Source organism: Phascolarctos cinereus, unplaced genomic scaffold, assembly GCF_003287225.1.
Source record: "Phascolarctos cinereus isolate Bilbo 61053 unplaced genomic scaffold, phaCin_HiC Scaffold_4;HRSCAF=312, whole genome shotgun sequence".
In the NCBI taxonomy this organism is placed as follows: Eukaryota; Metazoa; Chordata; class Mammalia; order Diprotodontia; family Phascolarctidae; genus Phascolarctos; species Phascolarctos cinereus.
In genome coordinates, this window is record NW_027555847.1 from 537,740,652 (window position 1) to 537,766,408 (window position 25,757).

Below are 25,757 nucleotides of genomic sequence, written 5' to 3' on the forward strand. Positions count from 1 at the left end.
AGTAAGGCGTGTGGTAAATGGAGTCAGGAAGACCGGAATTCAAATTCGTCATCATGATACTCACTGGCTGAGTGAACCTGAGCAAGTCACTTAACCCTATTTGCCTCAGTTTCCTCATCCGTAAAATGAGCTGGAAAAGGGAATGGTATCTTTGCCAAGAAAATGCCAAAAGGGTCACTTAGAGGCAGACACGACTGAATAACAATAAAATATTTGTTTTGATTGTGCAATGGAATTGACTGTGCATGATGATGAAGATCCTGACAACAACGAATGCTGTGCAAACACAAACCGCTTACAACTACAACAAATAATTTGTAGGATACTGAGTACCCCAGAGTGATAAGTGAACAGCAGAAATATACTTCCGGAAGAGAATGAATATCAAAGGAGGGGGTGGGGGATTCTGCCCAAGAGGCTTTGTTAAAGTCGTTACCGAACTGCCCCCCTGGACAGGCCCCACAAGAAGGCGTCATTGCGGCTCGTAAAGGAATTCCTCCCAGCAGCAGGTCCTCTCCGGGCCACCATCCTTCCTCGCCGGGCCTGGGAGAAGCTCCGCGAAAGAGCAAACTCAGAGCGGCATCTCGAACATCGAACCCCTCCGCCCTCATCCACTTACCCCAGGCCCCGCCCCCTCGCGGCCGGTGGCTGTCAATCACCAAGAGGGCACAGGAGATTGGCCGAACGGGCCAATAAAAGGACGGGCAAGAGGGAGGGAGAAAAAGAAAAGAGGACACGTGGTACAGAGTCGGCGGCGGCGCGTAGAGGTAAGCGGACCAGATCTCTGCGGGATCTGTTTGGGGTTTGCTGACCTGGGGAGCGTCTGGGGTCGGGTCTGCCCCTGGGCTCGGGGTAGGAGCCTGCCGGGGAGCCAGGGACCCCCTCCCCGCGGCCCCCAGGTCCTGCGTCCGGAGGAGCCCCGGAGTGCCCGCGGGCTCGGGGCGGACAGGAGCGGGGGTCCCCTTCTCCGGCTGTGGGGAGTCTGGCGGCGGAAGGTGTAGCCCCGGAAGCCGGGGCCGAAATGGGGGGAGGCCTCGGGCAGGCCATCGTGTCCCCAGGACCTTCTCTGGTGTGGGCTTCTCCTGCTTAAACTTCCCCACCCCCCGCCTTGCGAGGACCCCATGACTGGCAGCCGCTGCGAGGGATCCTGCCCGACCCCGGAGCTCTCACCTGGGCGGGGACCCCCCCTCCGGCCGGACAGGTGGCTGACTCAGCTTACGCGTCGTGGGAGGGGCACCTACGCGTCCCCTGTCACCAGTCACCCTTGATCCCTTTAATTCCATTCGTTCCTTAGCACAAATGATGCTCGAGGTGCTGCTGCAAAACTGCAGAATCTTTCCCACTTTCCCAACTGGAGGAGGCACTTGGGGTCCCTTGTCTGCCGTGTCGGCTCATTTCAATTAAAAAAAAAATTAAGCGTGGTTGTAGTAAGAGCCGGGGACCTTGAAGATGAAAGGGGACACGATATTTGCCCCAGGGGAGTCTAATTTAATGGGGTGAGAATGAGGCTTGTAATAAACGAGTAAAATAAATGCCATGTAGAGTGGTGAAAACAAAGGGCAGCTACGAACTTAGTACTGTGGAAATATTTAAGGATGGAGAAATAACTTTCAGGTTAACTTCACGTCGGAAGTTTCCCTGTTGTATCTAATTCCCTTTCCCTCTCCTTAACGCTAGAAGGACCAGGGGTGCCCATTGAATTTGAAATAAAAATAATTTTGCTTTTGAAATAAAAATTTGCATCGTATTATATTTACAGTCTAATGGTGGGGGTGACCTACCTTTGCAGCCATATCAGCAGTACTCCACGTTATACACACAACGTTCGGCCAAGCTGACCTTACTATCTCTTGAAGGGTGTTCCATCCCAATGTTGTTATCTCTCCAACTAGAATACACTACCACAGCTCCAGCTTTTAGAACCCTTAATTCTCTAAGGCCCAGCTCTTGGGCTACCTTATAGGTGAAATGTTTACTTTGTGTCTGTTCTGTATGCATTCTGTATACAGGTATACAGTGTCTCTCCCAGCTAGATTGTAACTCCCTGAAGGCAGGTACTATTTATTTGACTTTGGTCTTTGGATCCCCAGAACCTACCACAATTACTGGCACATTTTAAAATTACTGATTGATTATAGGAGAGGTCCCGGTAAAGTGTTAACTAGAAAAGAAGATCATGATTTAGAGCTTGAAGGGTCTTGAAAATAATCCGGTTCATCCCCCTCATAAATAAGGGATCAGTCCGTAAGTATTTGTTAAGCACCTGTTCTCTGTAACTCACTTTGGTAGGTCAGTTTTCTTTTTAAGCACTATGTATACTATTTTTTTAAACCAAAGACAAAAGTGAAACTGTCTTCATCAAAAACATTCAGTTGGGGGAAAATAATATATACATATAAGAAAATGATATGTTGAAACATTAAATGCAAATTAATTTTTTTGAGAGGGAAGACTAAGAAAAGTCTGAGGGCAGGGACTGTACCTTACCTCTGTATCCCCAGTGCCTGGCATATAGTAGGTATTTAATAAATATTTATTAATGAATGTAGGAGTTAGGCTCTAAACTGAGCTTTGAAGGGAGCTAGGAATTATATGTAAGAACAAACTGACTCCCTGAGATTTGGTGAGATTTACCTAAAATCACACTCCTCTTGTTGGCCAAGTTTGACACCTCTGCTCTATACCAACTCTGATATAAACAAGAGCCTCTTCAACAGCTTTCCAGACAAATTGTCATCCAGCCTTTGAGTGGAGACCTTTGCAAATTGCCACGTTTACATTTGTAAACTGCCATGTTTGTAACATTTAATATTTTTATGAGTAATAAAGACACTTTTTATCATAGAGGGAAAGATCTTGCTGATTTAGGTAAAGGCTACATAATTTTAATTAAGGTCCGAAGGTGCTATGAGCCAATCAAGCCAGGTTCATATTAACTGGGGTTACTTGAACATTCCATTCTCTATGAAGAGAGTTTGAAGAGTGGAAGGGAGAATGATTTTGTTTCCTAACGACTTAAAATCCCAACTGCAACTTCTAGGTACCTTTGGGAATTGCTATAATATTGTGGTAACTCTCCCAGTCTGTTTAAACAACTGGCACTATCCATTTCAGAGGCAGAGAAAGTCATCTCTCTCTTTATAAATCACTTTGTAATCCTGAAGTATGAAGAGTGCCATTTAACCACAGTTTGTCAATGCACAGGCATTAATCTGGCATCCCACTTCAGAACATGACTGATTTAGTGGATCCTCACACACAGCAGCTGCAATTCTACAGTACTTAATGTCACTTCAGAGCTCATTTGCTCAGGATGTCAGAGCAGCTCCTCAGCTAGTTTAAACCGAGGAATCTGAATTCTGCAATTGCAGCAGGTTGGAGGTAGTTGGAGAAGAGGAAGTTACAGTTTCAAAAGTTCTAATGCCAGAAACATTTTTTTTTAAATTTAGCAGTGTTTATTCAGGGTAAAGGGCTTTCTTTCACTTTCACATTTCTAGTGTCAGGGCAGTTTGATCACAGTCTTGTATGAGAACCCTTCAGTTAAAAAGATTGTTCTCTCAGGGGACCTGGGTCTGAACAGCTGCTCCATATGTTGAAAATGTTTTCTCTTATTCCTAGTTAAATCTTGACCTGAGTGAAATATTCTGCTTTGCTGCCTCTAGATTTTGATCCAAAGTTCAGAGGGTTGATTATCCTTGTTGTTTTGCTTTCTCTCTCTCTCTTTTTTTTTTTACCTCAAGGCAAGTATATCCTGGGCCTCCCAAGAATTGAATTTTCATTTCAGTATAAGCTAGCATTTTTTTTCCTTTTAAAAGAAAAGTATAGCAATCATGTGTAAACAGGAATGAAAATAAAGTCAATAATGTTTTGCACTGCTTTAATTTTCATTAACTATTATCTTTAAAACAATGAGAATGTAAATAGAAAGAGCTAGTCTCGACTTAGGGAAACCTCTGACACAAACAGTGGCCTTGTGTAAGTCACCTAACTTCTTGTTGCTAGGCTACTGTGAAACACTGAATTGCAGGAGAGGAATTCACCTGAATTGGCAGAGTAAATTTTCTATTTTTTTTTCCTTTTTAAAAATTTTTTTCAGAGTGAATTTTCTCATTTGGTTTATTAATCTTTTCATCCTTATTATCCCTATTGTTTTTAAATTCCACACCTACTTTTTATATAATACTATTGAGCATATGGTGGCACATTTTATCTTCAGTTCAAAAAATATCAGTTATCATAAAGTTCAGCTAATCTTAGTTTCACCTTCCCAAAGCTTCTGTAGTATTACTGGAAGGAAGACTTTTCTTCCTGATGTTGCAATTCACGTTCTTGTGATTTTTGCTTTTGTAATCTTTTCCTTGGAGGGTAAAGTCAGAAGTCTTAGGATAGGATATCAGTGCCTTTGGACTACACAGTCTTAGTTACTGTTACAGATTTTAAGCATTGGACACAATCTTTCCTTCTCAGAGTTTCCAGAATCATTCATTGAGCCAGAAAATGCCTGTCCTCACTGAACTGTTTAGTCATATTGATAAACACCAGGATCAATACATAAAGGTAAGAAAATATTCTTTAAACTGCATTAGAGCTTTTTCTAATCCTTCCCGTTAAGTGTATACATCATCTTAGTAAGCTGATTTATAATCTACTTATAGATTTGTCTGAAATTTGTGTTGTTCTTTTTTGTAATGACATGTTATGACTTGACAGAAAATCTTCAACAGTCATTTCTATAGAAACTGAAACTACTATATAAGAAACTAGTGCTGATATACTTATTAATCTTTTCAGTTTAGGATACCCCATGTGACTGTTTTTGGAAGCCATTTACCTGTCCCTTATAGATCTACTGAAGCCTTGGCTCCAAGATTTTCAGTCACCATTTGGGGAAAATAGGGAATTGATTTTAAATAAAATTTGTTCTTAAATTTAGGTGACAAAATTATAGAATTTTAGAGCTGGCACTTCTAATGGGATAATATTTAAGATGACACCATCTTATTCACAAGATTGCACTTAAAAGAACTGGGTTTTACAAGATAGCATTGAGAAAAAAAGATGGAATGATTTATGTGGATTGCAGAGAATTGGAAAAGTATTTAGATGTTTTCAGTGTCTTTTGCTTATGTATACATATCTTTAGGCATTACTAAGTATTTTTGTATACTCATTTATGCCATATTAGTGTAATATTCTGACTATTAGTAAATAGTGATTTTGTATTAAAATGTACTTTCTAAAATTGATACTGTGCTATACTGGTCATTTTTAAAGCACAAAAGATAAAACAACAGCTTTTGATTCTTCTACTTAATTTAGTCCAAAAGGAACAGTTTTGACGAGACTTTCATGTTAACTTTGATATTAAATGTTGTAGGCTTTTGATACTGTTCTCCTCTTATGAAATAGCATTTTAAAATCCATACTTGGTTGTTATACACAAACAGAAGCTTGCAGAATGGGTGGCAATCCAGAGTGTTTCTGCATGGCCAGAGAAAAGAGAAGAAATCAATCGAATGATGGAAGTTGCAGCTGCAAACATAAGACAGCTAGGCGGCACTACTGAGCTGATCGACATTGGGAAACAGAAGGTATGATTGTAACAGTATGCATAAAGGACTACCATGAAAGCACAAATAATTCAACCCATCATTCTCTCATGAGCTCCAGTCGTGCACTACTCGCATAGACAGGTATCTCCATGTATATGTCCCACTGACATCTCAAACTCACTGTATTCAGAACAGAACATGTTTTAACTTTTCCTCAAAATTTGTCCTTGCCTCAACTTCATTTTTGTTGAAGGTACTACTGTCCTTCCAGTCCTCCAGATTTGTCAGTTTGGACATTCTCGACATTTCCTTCCGTTTAACCTCCATTTTATTGGCAAAGCTTGTCAATTCTGTCTCCACAACATCTCTTGGATCTGTCCCTAACGGGCCCTCATTAGTTTTACTTGGACTATTATCATTTTTCCCTAATCAGTCTCCCCACCTCCAGTCTCTCCCCTCTCTAATCCATATTGATACTCCTAAAGCACAGGTCTGACCAAGAAGCTTCACTGACTTCTACTTGCCTCCAAATTAAAATATAAATTTTAGCATTTTTAGTCCTTTGCATTCTGGCTCCAGCCTGTCTTTTTAGACTAATTTCAGATAATTTTTCCCTTGCACCCTTTATTCCAACCGGACTGGCCTACTTGCTTTTTCCTGTGCATGATGGCATTCAGTTCCTCACCTCTGTGCTTTTGCCTGTGCCTGGAATGCATCCTTTCTTTTCAAGGTTTGACTCAAATGCTGTCATCTACATGAAGTCTTTCCTGATTCCCCCAAATGTGAAGCTCCTGCCCACTGCCTTGATTTATTTTCATTAATTTTATTCATATTTTATCTGTAGGAGTGTTTTCCTCCCTATCAGATGGATGTTTCTTGAGGGCAGGAATGGATTGTTGTTGTTGTTGTTGTTTTCTGTGTCCCCACCATCACCATTTGGCATAGTGCTTGGCACAGAGACAATAAATGTTTGTCGTATTTAATTGTTTATTTATATTAAGGTGATGTACAAAACAAGGAAGAATGTGTTTGCCAAAGATGGTGTTTGCCTCAGTCTTCGAAAAAGGCCTGTGCTAATCTAACATAGAAGAGAATTTCCCTCTAAACCAACCTTAAAGTTCATAAAGTGTTTCTGCTTGTGGACTGAACTGTGCTGATTGTTTAATACTTTAGAATGCCACAAATAATAAACTAATGGTGTTAGGCAGTTTATGCTTGTAACCAGCTTGCATTAATTTTGGTCCATGGGAAATTAATTTTTGAGCATTAACTTAGACTTAATTGAACAAATTGTTCTTACCCAAATTGTTCTTCCCCATTTTATGTAGTTTAACAGATATATTTTTCGAGGAAAATCTAAAGATTGGAAGCTACTTAGTATAACATAATTATAACATTCTGTGATTATAAAATATCCTTTCAACAATAATCTTGTATGAATATCTTTTGAATATTAGAAGCAAAGTGATATGATTGTTTCTTTTTTGACTCTTAGCTCCACGATGGCTCAGAAATACCTCTTCCTCCTATTTACTTGGCAAACTGGGCTCGGATCCCCAAAAGAAAACTGTGTGTGTCTATGGACATCTGGATGTACAACCAGCAGCCCTGGAGGATGGCTGGGATAGTGAACCCTTCACATTGGTAGAAAGAGATGGTAAAGAAGGACATCAGTCTTTTTTTTAAAATTGGTTTAGTTTTGAGGTAAAAACATTTTTCCTATTAAAACCAAAGGAAACCTTCCAAAACTTTACTTTAGTAAATCATTCAATGTGACTTAGCTTTTGTCTTTAGGGTAGGACCTGCACTTTGACCAGTCCCCAGTCAACAGCTAGCAAATAATTTCTTCTAAAAATTAGTTTGTAAATTGGTCACTTGGATTTTGGAACTCTTGTTCCCATAGAAAGTGGGAATCAGGCAGCCAAGTGATACAGTGTTGATGGGTCTGCAGTAAGAAAGGCCTAAGTTCAGTCTGAACTCAGACACTTACTAGCTGGTGATCCTGGACAAGACACTTAACCTCTGTCTACCTCAGTTTCTCCATCTGTAAAATAGTGCCGACCTCCTCAGAATAAAATGAGATAATATTTATAAAGTGCTTTGTAAACCCTAAAGAGTTATATAAATGCTAGCTAGCTATTATGTTACATATGGTGGTTACATTCCTAGAATAGTTCACAAAAACTTATCTAACTCATAGGAAATCTGAAATTTGGAGTCTAACCACAACATTTCCATGGGAAAAAATGTGCTCAGAGTTTCAGCTTGAGAGTCCAGGGGCAAATAATCTCTCCTTCCCCTTTCCTGCTAGTCCCCTGGGGACTTCCCTTGGTTTTAAGCCATCAGGAGATGTTTCATGGGCTTTAAGTTGAGCAGGTAAAGAACATATAGAGCGTAAGGCACTAAGATGGGGATTGGAGGACAGTACAATCAGGAAAAGAGGCTTATAGTTAGGGAATATCCTTTTCTCCAGTGAGGATCCTGGGCCCTTACCCTATTCAGATAGACCCTTTGGGACACTTCTGCATTAGGAGGTATTTTCCAATTGCTCCTCTTCCCTTCTGCTTCCTGGCAATAGGTGAATCAGTTTGCAGTGACCAAGTAAAGCATTTTAACAGTGGGGAAGTAAGGGGACTAACAGAAAGGTAACAGTAGGAATATACAAAACATTAGTATGTATATGTAACATTGATTTGGTTCTCACAATGTCTGTCCATCTGTGTGAACTCAGAAACATGAATATTTCTGACTCCAGGCCTGGCGCTCTATGCAGTGTACCTCCTAGCTGCCCAATATTACTTGCTACTACTTATAGAATCATACAATCTTAGGATGTTAAACTGGAAGGGACTTTAAAGATTACCTTTTCTCATTCTCTTATTTTTTTGGATGAGGAATCTAAGGCCCAGGTTAAATGAACTTAGTAAGATTACGTGTCTGTTTATTGGCATAATTGGGATTAGCCTAGTTTGGTACACAAGTTGTACTTCCAGCTTTCTGGAGAAGGAAAACAGTGAGAGGTATATTAGCTGATTTCATAGGTTTACAAGTTTAGAACTAGAAGGGATCTCACAGATCACCTTGTCCGGTACTTCATTTTATACATTAGGCCCCGAGAGGTTAAGGTATCTGCCTAAGACACACAGAGGAAGCATGTAGCAGAGACAAGATTTAAACCCAGGTTCTCTGACTGCACATCAAGCATGCTTTCCACCTTGCCACACCATTTCAGCCCAAGTCCAAATCTTACATGTGTGGTTATGGTGGTGGTGAATCCAAGCTGAAGGTGAGCCGTGTCAACGACCAGTACATATCCTGAACCGAAGCGTTTCTGCAACAGTGAAATTACAATTAACTAAGCATGATCTCTCAGACAGGAAAGCACTCAGAAACCCATGACTAACCACTGGTGTCGAATCAGGACATTCATTTCTATCTCACTCAGCCTGTCTGCTTGGCGACTTGTCTGACGCCCTTTAGCCATATGCAGCTCTAAGTGGATAGTTCCAAAAGAAACAAGTGTGGAGAGAAAATGGACATTACAGATTTATTCAGAATGTGATTACTAATCACATTAATTAAAGTAATATAACCTTTGAAAGACTCCAGGTTGCATATTAATATATTCAGAGAGTGACTGGCATAAACATTTGTCATTTCTACCTGATGTTCCTTTCACAAAATGTCATCGTCTTCCATGTGAAAGTGTTCTGTGCTAAGGAAGAAAGAGAGGGCAGAAAAGACGTGATCTTGTAAGAGATGGATCATGGATTTAGCCTTGTGCATTAGTAAGGGAATATTATGGCCCTTTGTCAACAACATTGGTTAATTCCGCACCTGTTGTCAGCTGATTATAGTCATCTGATATGCCCATAGATACTAGACAGTCCCTTGTTAATGATAGTTCAGAATAGGGATGATCTCCTAATGGGATGACATTAATGCTTCTTCTGATTCAGAGAAAATTAGCTTGTCTGGATTCGAGAGTGAAGATATTGGATATTTACTTGAAATGAACTTTCCATTCAGTCATTGTAATCATGATTTCCCACAAATTTGCTGATATTTCTTCTAGGAAAACTGTATGGAAGAGGTGCAACTGATGACAAGGGACCAGTACTTGGCTGGCTAAATGCCCTGGAAGCTTTTCAACAAATAAACCAGGTATGTCAACCATATCCCATTTTACCAAGTGCACCTTGCTTCCTGTCTATGCAGTACATGGATAATCCTCCCCACTGTAAAATTCCTAGTGAAGATTGAGGCCTTGGAGTTTGAAACACAGTTCTATGTATCAGCACTAACTCAAATGACTATGCTTTTTTTTCTTCCCGTTATCTTCTAGTTAAAGTTAAAGTTTAACTTTTACTGTGGCTCAGAAATGATGGTACTGAAGAGCCAGCAAGAGTGTAGCCAGCACATACAGTGTTGAATTATAAATCACAAAATATTCTTGTGTTTCTAGTAAGTTGCAAGAAATTGCTGTGTACTGTTCGCTATCGGATGAGTTAATTGCCTTTTTTGTGCCTTATGTAGATTCAGTTTTTCTTGCTGTTGTTGTTCAGGTGTTTTTCATTATGTTTGATTCTTCATGATCCCATTTGAGGTTTTCTTGGCAAAGATAATGGAGTGGATTGCCATTTCCTTCTCCAGATCATTTTACAAATAAGGAAACTGAGGCAAACAGGGTTAAGTGACTTGCCCAGGGTCACATAGCTGGTAAGTGTCTGAGGCCAGATTTGAACTCAGAAACATGAATATTTCTGACTCCAGGCCTGGCGCTCTATGCAGTGTACCTCCTAGCTGCCCAATATTACTTGCTACTACTTATAGAATCATACAATCTTAGGATGTTAAACTGGAAGGGACTTTAAAGATTACCTTTTCTCGTTCTCTTATTTTTTTGGATGAGGAATCTAAGGCCCAGGTTAAATGAACTTAGTAAGATTACATGTCTGTTTGTTGGCATAATTGGGATTAGAATCCAAATCTACCTCCTAATCCATTTCTCTTATATCACTCATGTAACTGGTATTTTCATGAAAATTTAGGTAAATAATTCTTGTGAATTGTAGAATTTTAGACCCACTGAGAAATTTGAAGATCGTGTAGTTCTACTCTCTATTAAGATTAAGGAGATGAGTTTTAGAGAAGTTAAGCAGCTTGACAAAAGGACAGTATTTAGCTTAAGGTCTAAGAATCATCATTACAGAATTACAGAATTTGAGAGAATAGGGTCTCAGTACTCATCTAGTCTAACTTATACATGAAAGGAATCCCCACTGTTCCCAAAGGCTGAGAGGACTTCTGGCTCTCTGCCCTCATCCTTCCAGCTCTGCTGGCTATAGCCATAAATTAAATAATACTTTTAATACACTGAGGAAACTGTGAACCTACAGAAGCCCTGTAATAAGTTTTCCTACAATACAAATATAAACCCATTAATTTGTCTGTTTTGAAGGCTAGTTATATGAGCATAGTATTTTCTTAAACCAAAGTATGCCTGTAGTATTTTGAGTAACAACTGAAATCAGATTAATATAGTAAAGGATGTTAGTTCCTTGAAGACAAATGCTGTTTTTCAGGGATTTTTTTTCTTTGTATCTGCAGCACCTAGCAGGATGCTTTGTATAGATTAGGTGCTTAATAAATACTTGTTGGAGTGGATTAGAAAGTCAAATAGTGCAAATTAGAGCGTTGGCCTAGTCAGAACAATGAGGCTCTATAGCTTTGTGACCTTTTTCCTGCCTATCTCACAGGGTTGTTGTGAGAATTTCAATAATTAATTATGTGAAACTGCTTTGAAAACTGTAAGGGACTTTACAAATGTAAGATGATGTTGTTTTATATTATTATTAATCTTTTTAGCAGAAGGCTTTTAGATAAATGCATGTTTAGGTCTGAGAGAAAGAGGAGAGTTGTAAATTAAAGGAAGGAATTTTACCCATCTTTGACTGAATTAAGAGCGACTCTGATATTGTAAATGACAAACCAGTGGCAATTATTTTATGAACTTGCTTTTGTTTTAAAATGAGTTGTATAAGGATAGCTTTGAAAGCTTCAGGCTGAATTTATTTTAGCTTTGGAAAGGAATGCCAGCTATACAGGGTGGAGATATGCCTTTTCACATGTAGGCTTCTTAATGTTCTGCTGTATATATGTCGATTTTCTTTTTGTTTGGTGTTTGTTAAATTCAGATTAAAAATAAATTTTAAAAAACACCATATTGGGGACATTTCCCACTTGCACATTTCTTGATTGAATTTATCAGGGCAAGGATAGATCTATAAGGGAATCTGACACTAGTTCCATGTATGGTGACTGTATTTTCTGAAACAAAATTGAGACATATGGTCTGAAAGGGATACTCTTTTCACAAATTTTTTTTACAGATTATAAACTCTCCTAAAAAGTCTGAGATTTATAATCAGCTTAACAGTATCTGCAACATTGGCAGTCTAGTCTGGCCAAGATCTATCTTAGATATCCAAAAGCATGAGTTACCAAAATTTGTAGTTTTAAAACATGTTTTTCTTTGTAATGCTCCTAAGACTTTCAAACCACTCAGAAGCTGGATATTTATGAAGATTTCTTATTTTATTTCCAAAGGATATCCCTGTCAATGTCAAATTTTGTCTAGAAGGCATGGAGGAATCTGGTTCTGAAGGCCTGGATGATTTGATTTTCTCCAAGAAAGATACTTTCTTCAAAGATGTGGATTATGTTTGTATCTCTGACAACTACTGGTTGGGGAAAAAGAAGCCCTGTATTACATATGGCCTCAGAGGAATTTGCTATTTTTTTATAGAGGTAGGTTTCTGAGTTCCATCTTTTCTAATCTATTGGCCACCTTTCCTGTTTCCCCCACATCATTAAGAAAAATGCATGTATTTGATATGATAGCATCACAATTATAGATTTAACCAGTTTGTTCTGAGCAAACAGCTCTTGTGCTATATTAGTGTCCTGGATACATTTGTTGTGCAGAGGTCAGGCTTCTGGCTATATCAGCCATCCAAAACAGGACTGAAACCCATAGGTTAAACAAAAGAAAGTTGTCATCTCTGATAACAAAGAAAGAAAATAGCCTGAAAGCCAGAGGTTGCTCCCAGTGGGGTGTGATGGATGAAATTCATCAGCCTAGAGGCCAGCAGCACTCTCCCTGGCTAGAGACCCTCTACTGCTTGGCAGTAGAAAAATGGACAGAAATGCAGCAAGGAAAGAAAAAAGAAAAGCAGAGGAGAGTTTAGCAGGCAGCTGAAGTGGCAGCGTACAGAGGAATGGCAGCAGGGCCAGGAATTATCACCGAAGCAGAAGGAAAAAAAATCTCCTTATGAGGAAACAGAAAAAAGCAAGAACAACTCTTTGGTACAGGAATAGGCCCCCCCAGCATAAGTTATCATAGCATAGTAATGGGCAGGGGTCTGTCAGATGAATGGCTATTCTTAAATGATGCTAAATTGTCAAGAAAAGATTAAATTCTCTTTAGCATAGAGAAGGGAAGCATATACTCTTAAATTTTCACCAAAAAACTATTATATCATTTAAAGAGTTAACAGAATTTTCCCCCAAAACACAAATTTATGTGGAAGTGTTCATTGTCTATGCAAGGTAACTGAAGTGTTAATGTAAATCTTAGTATTATCCCTTAGCAAATGTAGAATCATTTTTTTGAAACTGTTTGCAACCCTTTGTGCCAGAGGAGTTGAAAAGTAAATGGAAGCTTCCAAGAATAATATTACAGCTTTCAGGTTTTTGTGTCTATAGTTTTCAAGTCCCACAAAAGCCTCATAGTTTGAGGAATTCATGACCTTACATTGGGGAGAGCAATTTTTGTTCATCAGCAAATATAGTTTCCACTCACCTTTTTAAAAGTTCCCCCACCAAGCATCAAAGTAAGAATATGCTTGTTTCAAACCAGGTGGAATGCTGTGACAAAGACCTTCATTCTGGTGTGTATGGTGGTTCGGTGCATGAAGCCATGTTAGATCTCATTACTCTGATGGGTAAGCCCGGTTACCAAGAGATATTAGCAAAGCATAACCAATCATTTATTTATATTAAAGCAGAAGTTACTTTGACCAGAATGGTCCATTATAAACATCTCATTTTTACTTTTTTTGAATGTGGTGGATACTCAGTAAGTATTTGTTGATTTGGAGGAAAAAGTTTAAGTGAGATTCAGCAGTAATGTCTGTGTGTATGCTATTGAAAGTTTGCCAGGCATGTGCTTACACGCATACCTTAGTTCACCAAATTAGCTCAATTTAACTGTATTATATTTTCACACAATCTTGGTTAACTGTACTTCTGTACAAACCTTTTTTGGCCATCAGAAATGATGGTTTGCTTTGGAACAGCAGAGTAAGGAAACTCAGCTTCCAGAATTACGGCCTGTTCATCTCAGCCATGGACTCTGTAAAACATACGATTTTCTTTTTCGAAAAAAGGCTGAAGTATATTGGACTCTTGTATAGTGTTTGTCATTCCTGTTGCCATCTATGCAGTATTAGCATCACTGAAAGACTCATGCTGGATTGACCATGTCACAGCTTCTGTTGGGTCCTTCAGTACTGTGAGTCCTTTCCGCCCTCACTCTTGAGTGGTATGACTCTTAAGGATTCAGCATACTTTGCTTTTTATACTAAATGTGGTTGTTCTTATACTTCAGCAAATCTGACTTTATCCATGGAGGGTGCTCTCTCTACGGATTTAGGGCACAGTCCTTATCTACCTTAGTAGATGTTTTTATGAGTTGTTATTGTTGTTTTCAGCCGTGTCTGACTCTTTGTCATCCTATTTGGGATTTTCTTGGCAAAGATACTAGGGTGGTTTGCTATCTCCTTCTCCATCTCATTTTACAGATAGGGAAACTGAGGGGCGAACAGGGTTAAGCGACTTGCCCAGGGTCTGAGGCTAGATTTGAACTTAGGAAGAAGAGTGTTTCTGACTCCAGCCTGGCACTGTATCCACTGTAGTAGCTGCCCTCTTTTATGAATTGCTATGGTCAAAACTCTGATCATTTGTGACTGACCTAGTGTTTCTGAACTCAGCTAGGCTGGACCATTCCTTACTATGTCATGCTCAAAGTCTTTCCACCTTGGTTGGAACTACCCAGAACTTGTACTTCATTGGCATGGTCTTCAAAAATTCACATTTGCCTTTGTGCTATAGTTAGAGAACAGAGAACTTAGAGAGTGGTGTACTCAAGTCAACAGTCATTTATTAATCGTCTACTATGTGCCAGGCACTATGGTAAAGTATTAGATGTTCTTGGAGAGCTTTTAATATTGTGTCACTTTTTTCCAGGCTGCCTGGTGGACAGAAAGGGACACATTCTCATCCCTGGTATTAATGAATCAGTGGCTCCTATTACTGATGAGGAGCTCTTGCTGTATGAAAAGATTGACTTTGATTTGGAAGAATATACAAAAGATGTGGGAGCAAAGACACTTCTACATGACTCAAAGGTATGATATGCTGACACTTCTGTCTTGTTGACACAAACTTAATTGTCCATCAGATCTTGAGGCCTGACCTTTGGTAAGTGCTATGTTTGTGAGTGCCAAAAAGCACAGAGAACCAGAAAAATGAACAGAATTTCTACCTTGGGACTGCTTGAGTCACAGGAGACAAGCAGAGAAAGTGGGCATAATCAGTTTCGGGATCTTTGGCAGGGACTTGCCATATGGCATCGTCTTTAGTGGCTTCTCTTATGGCTCCACACACAGTTCATCTTCTCACTTCCAAGACAAGGGTTAAGGTGGTAAGGTGTTTTTCACAGCCTGCCTCTGACATTTACTAGCCAGGTGACCATGAGTAAGTCACTTAGCCTCTGAGCTGTCAGTAATTCCAAGTTCTCAATACATCATGATCTATATTATTGGAAGCCACAGGTCCTAGATGTATTTGATTCATCTTGCTAAAGTGGAATTGATGTGGTCCATGACAGCTTAAAAACTGAAGTTCTAGCTTATTTCTGCTAACAAGTCTAGCTCTAGCTAAGGCATTTTTTGTGCTTCTTTTAAGAATTTCATTTTCTTCTTCCCTGCTAGTGTCACCTTTTAATTTTTGCTTTAGGTTAGATGTTTATTTTAGGGTCACATCAAATCCTTATGGAAGAAAGGATCACTGAGTCCTTTTTTTTAAGTACAGGGATCAGACCGGAGAGTATTTCTCTTTGTGCCTACAACATACTAACCTAGTTTCTAGTAGTTATCTCTCAGTTTCTTTAAAGGGACCTAATCTATAATCTTTGCATTTATAGTAATAGAAAGTCCTTTGATAGTAAAAATATTTCAAAGCCAGTAGACTATTTCAGAAATAAATCCTGGAAATAGCATGGCATTGTAGAAACTAGCTTGGAAATCAGGAGACCTAGGTTTTAAATCCTAGTCATGTGACTTTGGATAAATCAGCTTCTCTAGCTCAGCTGCCTATCTCTAATATGAAGAGGTTGACTTACATGATTTCTAAGATACATTGTGGGCTAAAATTTAATGACTCCACCAAGCAAAAGTTTTTTCAACCCAATGGTCCTCCATTAGACCAGGCTATTGTACATTTCAGATGTTCAGTCTGTCAGTGCCAACATAAAATTTCTATTCCATCACAGCAAATAAGGGTTTTTTAGCATAGCTGGCTATGTAAGATACTCTAGAATAATAGAGTATCTTCATTCAAGGATCTCTAAGTACTCTAGTGACTTTTATTAATACTACATGCCATCACTCAAAGCAAGCACTAACCTGTTTTCACCATTGAGAAGGAATTGAGACATTTAGTAGTTGTCATTTACTGAAGAATAACCAATAAGCTAGTAGCTTGTAGTGAACTGTGCCAAAGCCTCTTACAGCTCAAACAGGATTGATTCTGTCCTTCTCCCCCTTCTTTAATCCTGCTATTCCCCAAATAACTTTGTCTACTTTTGAGATACCTGTTCTGTCAGTGTTCTGATGTACAATGTGTTCATAAAACCAATAGTATTGACTGAAGCTTTAGAAATGAGGAGGGAAAGCAATTCCAGATCTTAAATTGTATTATAGAGCAGCAATCATCAAAACTGCTTGGTATTGGCTAAGAAATAGAGTGGTGGATCAATGGAATAGGTTAAATATGCAAGACACAGTAGTCAGTGACTATAGTAATTTATTATTTGATAAAGACCGCATCTTCTGGGATAAGAACTCACTCTTTGAAAAAAACTGCTGGGAAAACTGGAAAAGAGTATGACAGAAACTAGGCACAGACCAGAATCTCACACCATATACCAAAATAAAGTCAAAATGGGTTCATGATTTAGATATAAAGGCTGATACTATAAGCAAACTGGGAGAGCAAGGAATAGTTTACCTATCAGATCTATGGAGAATAGAAGAATTCATGACCAAACAGGAGATAGAGAACATTACGAAAAGGAAAATGGATAATTTTGATTACATTAAATTGAAAAGTTTTTGCACAAGCAAAGCCAGTGCAACTAAGATTAGAAGGAAGGTAGAAAATTGAGAAAGAATTTTTACAACCAGTGTCTCTGATAAGGACCTCATTCCTAAGATATATAGAGAATTAAGTCAAATTTATAAGAATACAAGCCATTCCCCAATTGAGAAATGGTCAAAAGATATGAACAGACAGTTCTCAGATAAAGAAATTAAAGCCATCTATAGTCACATGAAAAAATGCTCTAAATCATTATCGATTAGAGAAATGCAAATCAAAACAACTCTGAGGTACCACCTCATACCTATCAGATTGGCCAACATGACAAAACAGGAAAATGATAAATGTTGGAGAAGATGTGGGAAAATTGGAACACTAATGCATTGTTGATGGAGTTGTGATTCAACCATTTTTTTTGGAGAACAATTTGGAGCTATGCCCAAAGGGCTATAAAAATGTGCATACCCTTTGACCCAGCAATAGCACTACTAGGGCTGTATCCCAAAGAGATCATACAAATGGGAAAAGGACCCACATGTACAAAAGTATTCATAGCAACTCTTTTTGTGGTGGCAAAGAATTGGAAATTGAGAGGATGGGGAATGGCTGTGCAAGTTGTGGTATATGAATGTAATGGAATACTACTGTGTTATAAGAAACGATGAACAGGGTGACTTCAGAAAAACCTGAGTGAAATGAGCAGAACCAAGAGAACGTTGTACACGATAACAGCCATGCTGTGCAATGATTAATATTGATAAACTTAACCCTTCCCAGCAGTACAAGGATCTAAGATATCTAGAGACCTCGTGATGGAAAATGCTATCCACATCCAAAGAAAGAACTATGGAAGTTGAATTGCAATTTTTTTTTCTCTTCTGTTCAGTTTTTGTTTCCTCTTTCTGATGGTTCCTCCTATTGGTTTTAATTTTTACTTATAGCATCACTAATGTGAAAATATGTTTAATAGGAATGTAAATGTATACCCTATATCAGATTGTGCGCCTTGTTGGGGAGGGTGGTAGGGAGGAAGGGGGAGAAAAGTTTTAAACTCAAAAGCATGTGGAAGTGATTATTGATAAATCAAAATAAATTAATAAAAATTTTAAAAGTAAAAAAAATAAAAAGAAAGAAAGAAAAAAGAAATGAGGAGGGAAGATTTTTACTAGTGCGGCTGGCAAAAATCTTACAGTACTTACCCCTAGTGCTTTCTATATGCCCTAAATGCCAGGTATGGTAATGGTTATTTTCTTTAGCTTTCTTAATAAAATTCTGGCATTGCATATTGAGAAACCCAGGTACAAAGTCCAGGTTGGTGGCACTTAGCCCACGGCCCCCGGTGTTCTTCCCTGTGCTACCCTGTCCTCAGGCCTTCAGTTTGTTGTTGGTCATCGCCTTGCTGAGTCACAAGGGGCTTCAGGACCTGGCCTCAGTGAATTGCAGACCTTAGGCTGAGGCTTGATGAGGGTGGGTGCTCTTTAAAACCTTTGATGACAACCATTTTGGATAACTCCAGTTAAGAAATTTTTCCTTGTGTTACACTAAAAGTCTGTGTCTTCCTAATTTCCCATTAATCATAATTCTGCCTGTTGGGGCCAAAAAAAAACAACAACCAGAGGTCAGCTTCTTTTACGTGATACTCTTTAAGTATTCTAAATATTTAATTTTGTATTTCCTGACTCATCTTTTCTTCAACATAAACATGTCTAGTGTCTTCAGTTGATCTTTATATGGTTGTGTTTAAAATTCTCTTACCACTATGGTTACCTCCTCTGAATATGTGCCAGAGTAAGTTAGAACAGTATTGGACCCATCATTTCTTTGGGAACGGGAACTCTTGATTGAGGACACTCCCTCTACCAACACAGGTCAGCCTTCCTTCTGCAACTTAGAGTCTTATAAAGTTGCCAAGACTACTGAGAAGGGAAGTGACTTTCCCAGCATTATAGTACGTGTCCAAGGCAGGGCTTGAATTCAGCTCTCCCTGGCTCTGAGGCCAGCTTTTTATCCACTCTCACTCTGGCTCTGTTACACAAAATATGATGTGTAAAATTAGCATTAGAGATAGTTATGAATTATATAATATGTACACACACGCACGCACACACACATACAGACACACACACACGCACTTTTTCATTTTAGCCTCATAGGATTGTAGCATTCAGAGTTGGAAGGAATCATAAGAGAGCAAGTCCAGTGCCCCTAATTTTAGAGATGACCAACACCTAACAAACCAACATCCTTAGAATGAATGACTGGCCCAAAGTATCATATCGGAAGTAAACCACAAAACTGGGTTTTGAACTCGAGTCATCTGTATTAACCTCCATGTTCTTCCCGCTGACTCATGCTGCCTTGCCATTTTAAATTAGATACTTATCTACCATTGTAAAATAACAATGACACAGACAAATAAAGAACAGAGTTCCTGGTAACTACAAATCTAAAAGAAGTGTGGCGGGGGCAGCTAGGTGGCACAGTGGATAGGGCACTTGCCCTGAAGTCAGGAGGACCTGAGTTCAAATCTGGCCTCAGACCAAACACTTGACACTTACTAGCTGAGTGACCTTGGGCAAGTCACTTAACCCCAATTGGCTAAAAATTTAAAAAAAAAGAAGTATGGCCAGGGAAAGCTCATCGGGAACTTAGGGGAAGGCACACTGTATGGATATAATTGAATTTCATTTGTGGTCATATAAATAGCTGTCATTTTATTTGGTTTTGTAGGAAACACTAGACATGTGATTTCATTGATATAGGGTATTCTCAGGTGAGAGAAACTCACTTTAACCCACACTGATTAGCACCTTCTGCAACTTAATAAGCTTGGCTTGGCTGAAGTCACATAACCAGTTTGTGTCAGGGGTGATACTTGAACCCAAGTGATCATAGCTTTTAGACTTTATGCTATGTCTGTTACATCATACTGCCTTTGTTGTTGATTAAAATCTTAATTTATTTGGGGAGAAAAATCTCAATCTCATTTCAACAGTGTATATTCAGATTAATATGTATGTTTCTAAATTCTAATACTTCAAAAGATTTATGATTTTTTTGGTCACTTTGGGTTCTGCCTCCATCCAGTGCAGATCACCACTCTCACATCTTTATTAGATGGGCTTCATGACTCTAAGAAACTCATCCCTTGGAGGCCAACATTGTGGTGAAGCACCTCTCCAGATTTAGGTTGGCCGACTGAAGATATAAACCCTAAGTACACAGCTGGGTTTATAATCTTCCTTAGCAACTTGGTAGACTCTGCTAGAGCTTATGCTTTCTTGTCATAACCTTCAAGAACTCACAGTTACCTCCACACCTCAGTAAGGCATTGAGGTTTAGTGGAGGATAGGTATATTACCTAGCATAACATATTTCACCGGACTCTAGGTTATACAGTAACTGCATGGCTCTTGGATGATAGTGGCTACAACTCTGGCACCAGAGTCTTATAACAAGTGGATGCCACTGGATTCAGATTTGCCACCAAGTGAAGTAAGGCTCAATGTACCTATCAAGTGTGTGATTTTCATTTCCAATCTCTAGAAGCACATGACTGACTTTTCTTAACATTTGCACTTAAAGCCAAAGCAAGAAATGGTGTTACTTTCTTTAACCCCATTAAGGATGTGGTCTTTCTCCTATAGGAAAAAATCTTAATGCACAGATGGAGATACCCATGCCTCTCTCTCCATGGAATTGAAGGTGCCTTCTCTGGACCAGGAGCTAAAACTGTGATTCCTAGGAAAGTGATTGGCAAGTTCTCAATACGATTGGTGCCAGATATGGTACCTGAGGTTGTCGAAAAACAGGTATTTTGGAATGGGGTTTGCTATGTAACGTAATGGTTGTCCAGCTTTCTGATGGTCAGAATTGCAATTTATAAGGTTTGCCAGTGTAAAATTCTTTCAACCCAAGACTTCAGGGTTCCAATTTTTAGCTTCCCCAAACCCAGTTGTTGGAAATTAATTGGGAGCAGAACACAAATATTGCAGTGAATGAGTCAATGAATGATTAATGACTAATAGTAATTAACTACCAAATATTAGTACCATATTTAGACACTGTATAAAATGAAGTTATTTAATATAGCCAATACAGGTGTGTTCTTACATTTAAAATATGTACAAACAATTTTCAAATAAGGTACAGTCAATACTGTTGGACTTATGTTTATGAAATATAGCCTCTGCTTGTGTTGCTGAAATGTACCTAGGTTTGTAGTGAAGATTTAGAGCTCCCAAATAGGTATTCTGCTGTAACAGATTCTGTGTTAATGGTGAAGAACATAGCTGGTGAAATGTCATTATAAGCAAAACAAATGTTTTGTAAATTTTGCTTGATGGAAAGTGAAGCAAAAGGATTTGTGATCCATGGTTGTCTATTCAGACAAGTTTGGAAGACAGCAATCACCAGTTCTTTTCTAGTTAGCTATGCAAGGTTTTATAAAGTAGATGAGATCTAAATCTTACTTGTGAGAAATGTGATTATTGGAGACTAGTAAATATGCTTAGAACTACTGATGGCATTGGCCTTAAGGGCTAATGATCATCTGTAATACTTTGCACCTGGTAAATGCTTAATAATCACCTACACCTTTTTAGATGTTCTGGAAATCTTAGTTTAAATTAAATGATACCTTTGGCCCGAGTTTACTATAAAAGTGGATATAAGGGAACATTTCATTTTTGCCCTGACTTAAGATGCACATTATCATTTAAAGTATGAAAACGAATATAATTTTAGGCCAACATAACCATCCATTCCTAGGCCTCTTGTGTGTGGTGTCAAATTGTTTTGCCCTTCAGTGAAATGAACTTAATAATTTAGTGACATTCATTCACTATTCATATCTGTGAAGAACGGTATTGTAGGCAAGTCAAAATCCATTGTTTGTTGTTAATCCTAGTTAGCGTCAAGTTTATGGTTAACTGTTCCTATTTTTGTCTATATGTGCAAAAGGTTGTAAGTTACTTGAATGCAAAATTTACCGAGCTGAAGAGCCCCAACAAGTTCAAGGTGTCCATGGGCCATGGTGGAAAACCTTGGGTGTCTGACTTCAATCATCCTCATTACCTGGCTGGGAGAAAAGCCCTGAAAAGAGGTCAGTGACTGACTCCTGAGCTTGCGGGCTCATAGCACTTTCAGGCCAGCAGTGGAACAGAGAGGTGTGACTTTTTTGAACCCTGCAGAAGGAAATGCCCCTGGCAGACCAGAATCAAGCCCCAGGTGCTGGCCTTGTAGCCTAGTCATCCTTATAGGTGTCTGCCCTTATAATCCTAAGCAGGATCTATGCTTTCATTGGGTAGAGAGCTCCCACTGAGGAAATGCAATCCCTCAGTGCAGATCTGCAGCTTATGGTCTTAGAATGTTGTCTGGAACACTGAGAGGTTATGGCTTGCCCGGGATAACACACTGCCACTGGTGGAACATGAACCCCAGACCATCCTAACTCTAAGGCCAGCCTTCTCTCCACTATGCTACAGTAAGGTAACCAGCTGTTACATTACACAGCTTCTTTCTTTGGTGTTTTGAAAAATTGATGCTATCTTCAGCATTTTATTGACTTTTTTTTGGCTTTTATTGACTTTTTTTTAAAAGAGGGTTTTCTTTGATTTTAAATTCACCAAAGCCTCCACAAGGTCATTCTCTTGGTCCCTCCTATCCAATGTCCTCAGCCAGGAAAGAGTGTATATACACATTCATACATAATTAATTTGCCAGTCATTGCTTGAGGTGTTTGCCGTCCCCTAAACCCCAGCTTTATCTCTGAGTGCTCCATACTTCACTGCTCTTGAAGCACTGGTCTAAAATATAAGGATTAAAATTTTGCAGCTTGGGTTATAGAAGTCAACATTAGCAACAAGTTTTTTGTTTTCTTTTATAAGAACAGTCTTTTAATTATTTTTCCACATTCCTCTCAGTTTTTGGTGTTGAACCAGACTTGACCAGAGAAGGTGGCAGTATTCCTGTGACCTTGACTTTCCAAGAGGCCACAGGTAAAAATGTAATGCTGCTGCCTGTCGGATCAGCAGATGATGGTGCTCATTCACAGAATGAAAAACTCAACAGGTGAGTCTGAAAGGAACAGCTGACGTGTGTCTCAGTCTAGAATTATATGTCTTCCTCCATGATATGACAATGATGTAGTCTTAGAAGAATCTATACACCTACTTATTTACCCAAGTGCCTTGAGTAGGTGTTTGCTCTTAAGCTAGGGCTGGCACTAACAATGTTAGTGTTGGTCCAAGTAGAATTAGACAAATATACTTTTCCCAAAATTCTAAATTGATTTAATATTTATTATGATAATGGAGATGTTCTGAAGAGCTATATTTAGTTCCATAGGCTGTAGAAACTTCTAAGTAACCTCAAGGACTAAGAAGTGATTTATTGATGTAGAATAGACAAGCCCAACCAGCTGAGGTTGCCTCCTGCCTCTTCTTTTTTTCTCACCTGTATGTTGGTTGATAAAAGCAAAGAGATGATTGGTGGGCACATTTGGTTTCATGAAGAGAGAGAAGTTGGTTTTAAAATATAGGGCTTAGCCTAAGCTTTTTTTTTTTTGTCCCTGCCTGCCTGCCTGCCTCCCTCTTACACCTGCCACTTATCAAAAGTTTCTCTGATTGCATGCCCTCTTGGGGAGGGAGTTAAGGAGGGAGGGGGAGAAAAATCTAAAACTCAAAAGCAAATGGATAACTAAAAATAAATTAATAAAAAAAAATTCTAACTGAAAAGTTTCTTTGATTGTGTTTCTCATGTATTATTGGCATATTTAGAATGCTTTACTAGCCCTAGGAATAAAATATAAGTGTGTGCTCTGCACAGACTCTAGCTATTGAATTTTATGACAGTAGCCAACTTGATGACCTTCTCTTATTTCCCTTTAGGCATAACTACATAGAAGGGACCAAAATGCTGGGTGCGTACCTGTATGAAGTATCTCAACTGAACTGAACCATATACTTTATTCCCCACTTTGGAGAGTGACATCTAACTGGAAAGTTGGTTAATCTGGTCATTGGGCCATTTTCCATTAGGAGACCTCTTATTTTTCTCTTTTCCTTTCATAAAAACAAGCACCAACAAAAACTTTGAACATCTGCTGTTACTATACCCACTATACACTACTATTTAAAAATGGAGCCACTTTGAGACACAAGCCTGTCAGATATTTATATTTGATTCCTAGGTTCTGACAAAGGGCTCAGAATTTACATATTCTTGTCTGAGCTGGGCTGTTTCCAAAGTTGCCATGAAATTACTTTTTTTTACCCAAAATGAATATTCCATCTAAAACAGGAATTCTTAACCTTTTCTGTGTCATGGACCTTTTGAGCAGTATGGTAAAGCAGAGTAATGTTTAGTTGCCTGCAATCATAATTTTAAAAAGTGCTAAATTTCAGTTGGAGGTTAATGAAAAATAAGATATTTTTTTCCCATACAAGCCCACAGACCCTCTGAAATCTGTTATTGAACCCTAGGTAAAGAATCCTCAGTCTAAAAAAATTAAGTCCTTGAAAAGAAATTTTGAACAGCAGGTTGTTGTATATGTATTCCTTATCTCTGTCTTCCTTTTCTTAAGCTGACTGACCTAATGTATTGTTTTATAAGGGAAATGTTGAAGATTGTGAAAGAAATTAAGGTGGTCACTTTAGCTTTTATTAACATCTCATTCTCTTGCTGCGCTGCTGTTGTGTCTTATTCTCTTCAAGATTTTGGCAATTGGACTTTCCTATCTTTAGGTAATAGACAAACCCCATTGAACTTAACCAGGATAATTCCTTTGTTTTTTCATGTATGTGCTGCTAAATAAAAATTTTAAATGAAGCCTCATAACTGAAATAATGCTTGCTTTGTACCTACAACTCATGTGCTAGAATTGGAGAGATGATGTCTGATCTCTCATTGTGAACTTTTTTTGCTTTTATCTGGATGCTCAACAGGGCATAGTGCTGAGGGCGGACAGAGGAACACAAGGCCTCACTACTACTGGCAGTGTGACCCTGGCAGGTTATTATTGCCCTTGGCAACTTCACAAGGCAGTTGTGCACTGTACAACAGTTGCTTATCTGCATCGGTAGAGGGAGTTAGTTTCTGCACTGGGACTATACACCCATGAAATTAGGTGTCTAGACACCCCCCCCCATGCCCTAGCCCAATTGGACTGCTCAGTGTGCATCCTTAAAAAAAAAACAGCTTGAGCTTACCATGTGCCTCCCTGTTCCCTAAAGAGCTAGTGAAGTGATAGGCTTGGGTAAACAGTGCTATTAGATGCATTCTTTTAATTTGAAGAATGCATTTGGTGAAGCCTTTCTTTTTGCCATTAAGATGAAGTGACTTTGGAGCTGACAATAAGTCTCTCACCACCTACCATGAAGACAAAGCCAAAATTACTTTATTTGGTTATTTTGGAAGTTCAGTTCATTTGTAGGAGGTATAGGTAAGAGATCCAATTTGGTATGAGAAAAATTGTTTCTGTTTAATTCGTGTCATGGTCTCTGTGCCAAAAGTACTGGGACAAGGGGCAGCTAGTGGATAGAGCACTAGCCCTGGAGTCACAAAGACCTAAGTTCAAATCTGGCCACAGACACATAACACTCACTAGCTGTGTGACTCTGGGCAAGTCACTTAACCCCAATTGCCCTCACCAAAAAAAAAAAAGAATTAGAGAAAGTAAGATGAGCCTTGGACATATTTGTCATCCTAGTATAACATTACCTTCCATAAAAGAGTAACTATTGGAGGTAAGGACATAATTAG

The 25,757-nt window shown here is 38.9% G+C and overlaps 1 protein-coding gene across 1 annotated transcript; it reads left to right on the plus strand.

Moving 5' to 3' along the window:
• Positions 1–659: 659 nt before the first annotated feature.
• On the plus strand, positions 660–24,833 carry CNDP2 (carnosine dipeptidase 2). The gene is given in 13 exon segments (XM_020997648.2): positions 660–767; positions 4,468–4,557; positions 5,448–5,591; positions 7,048–7,078; positions 7,081–7,209; positions 9,628–9,716; positions 12,162–12,362; positions 13,474–13,558; positions 14,862–15,022; positions 20,642–20,806; positions 21,957–22,098; positions 22,919–23,066; positions 23,885–24,833. Coding segments are annotated over 12 exon segments (1,422 nt in total). The 5' UTR covers positions 660–767; positions 4,468–4,497; the 3' UTR covers positions 23,952–24,833.
• The last annotated feature ends 924 nt before the right edge of the window (positions 24,834–25,757 follow it).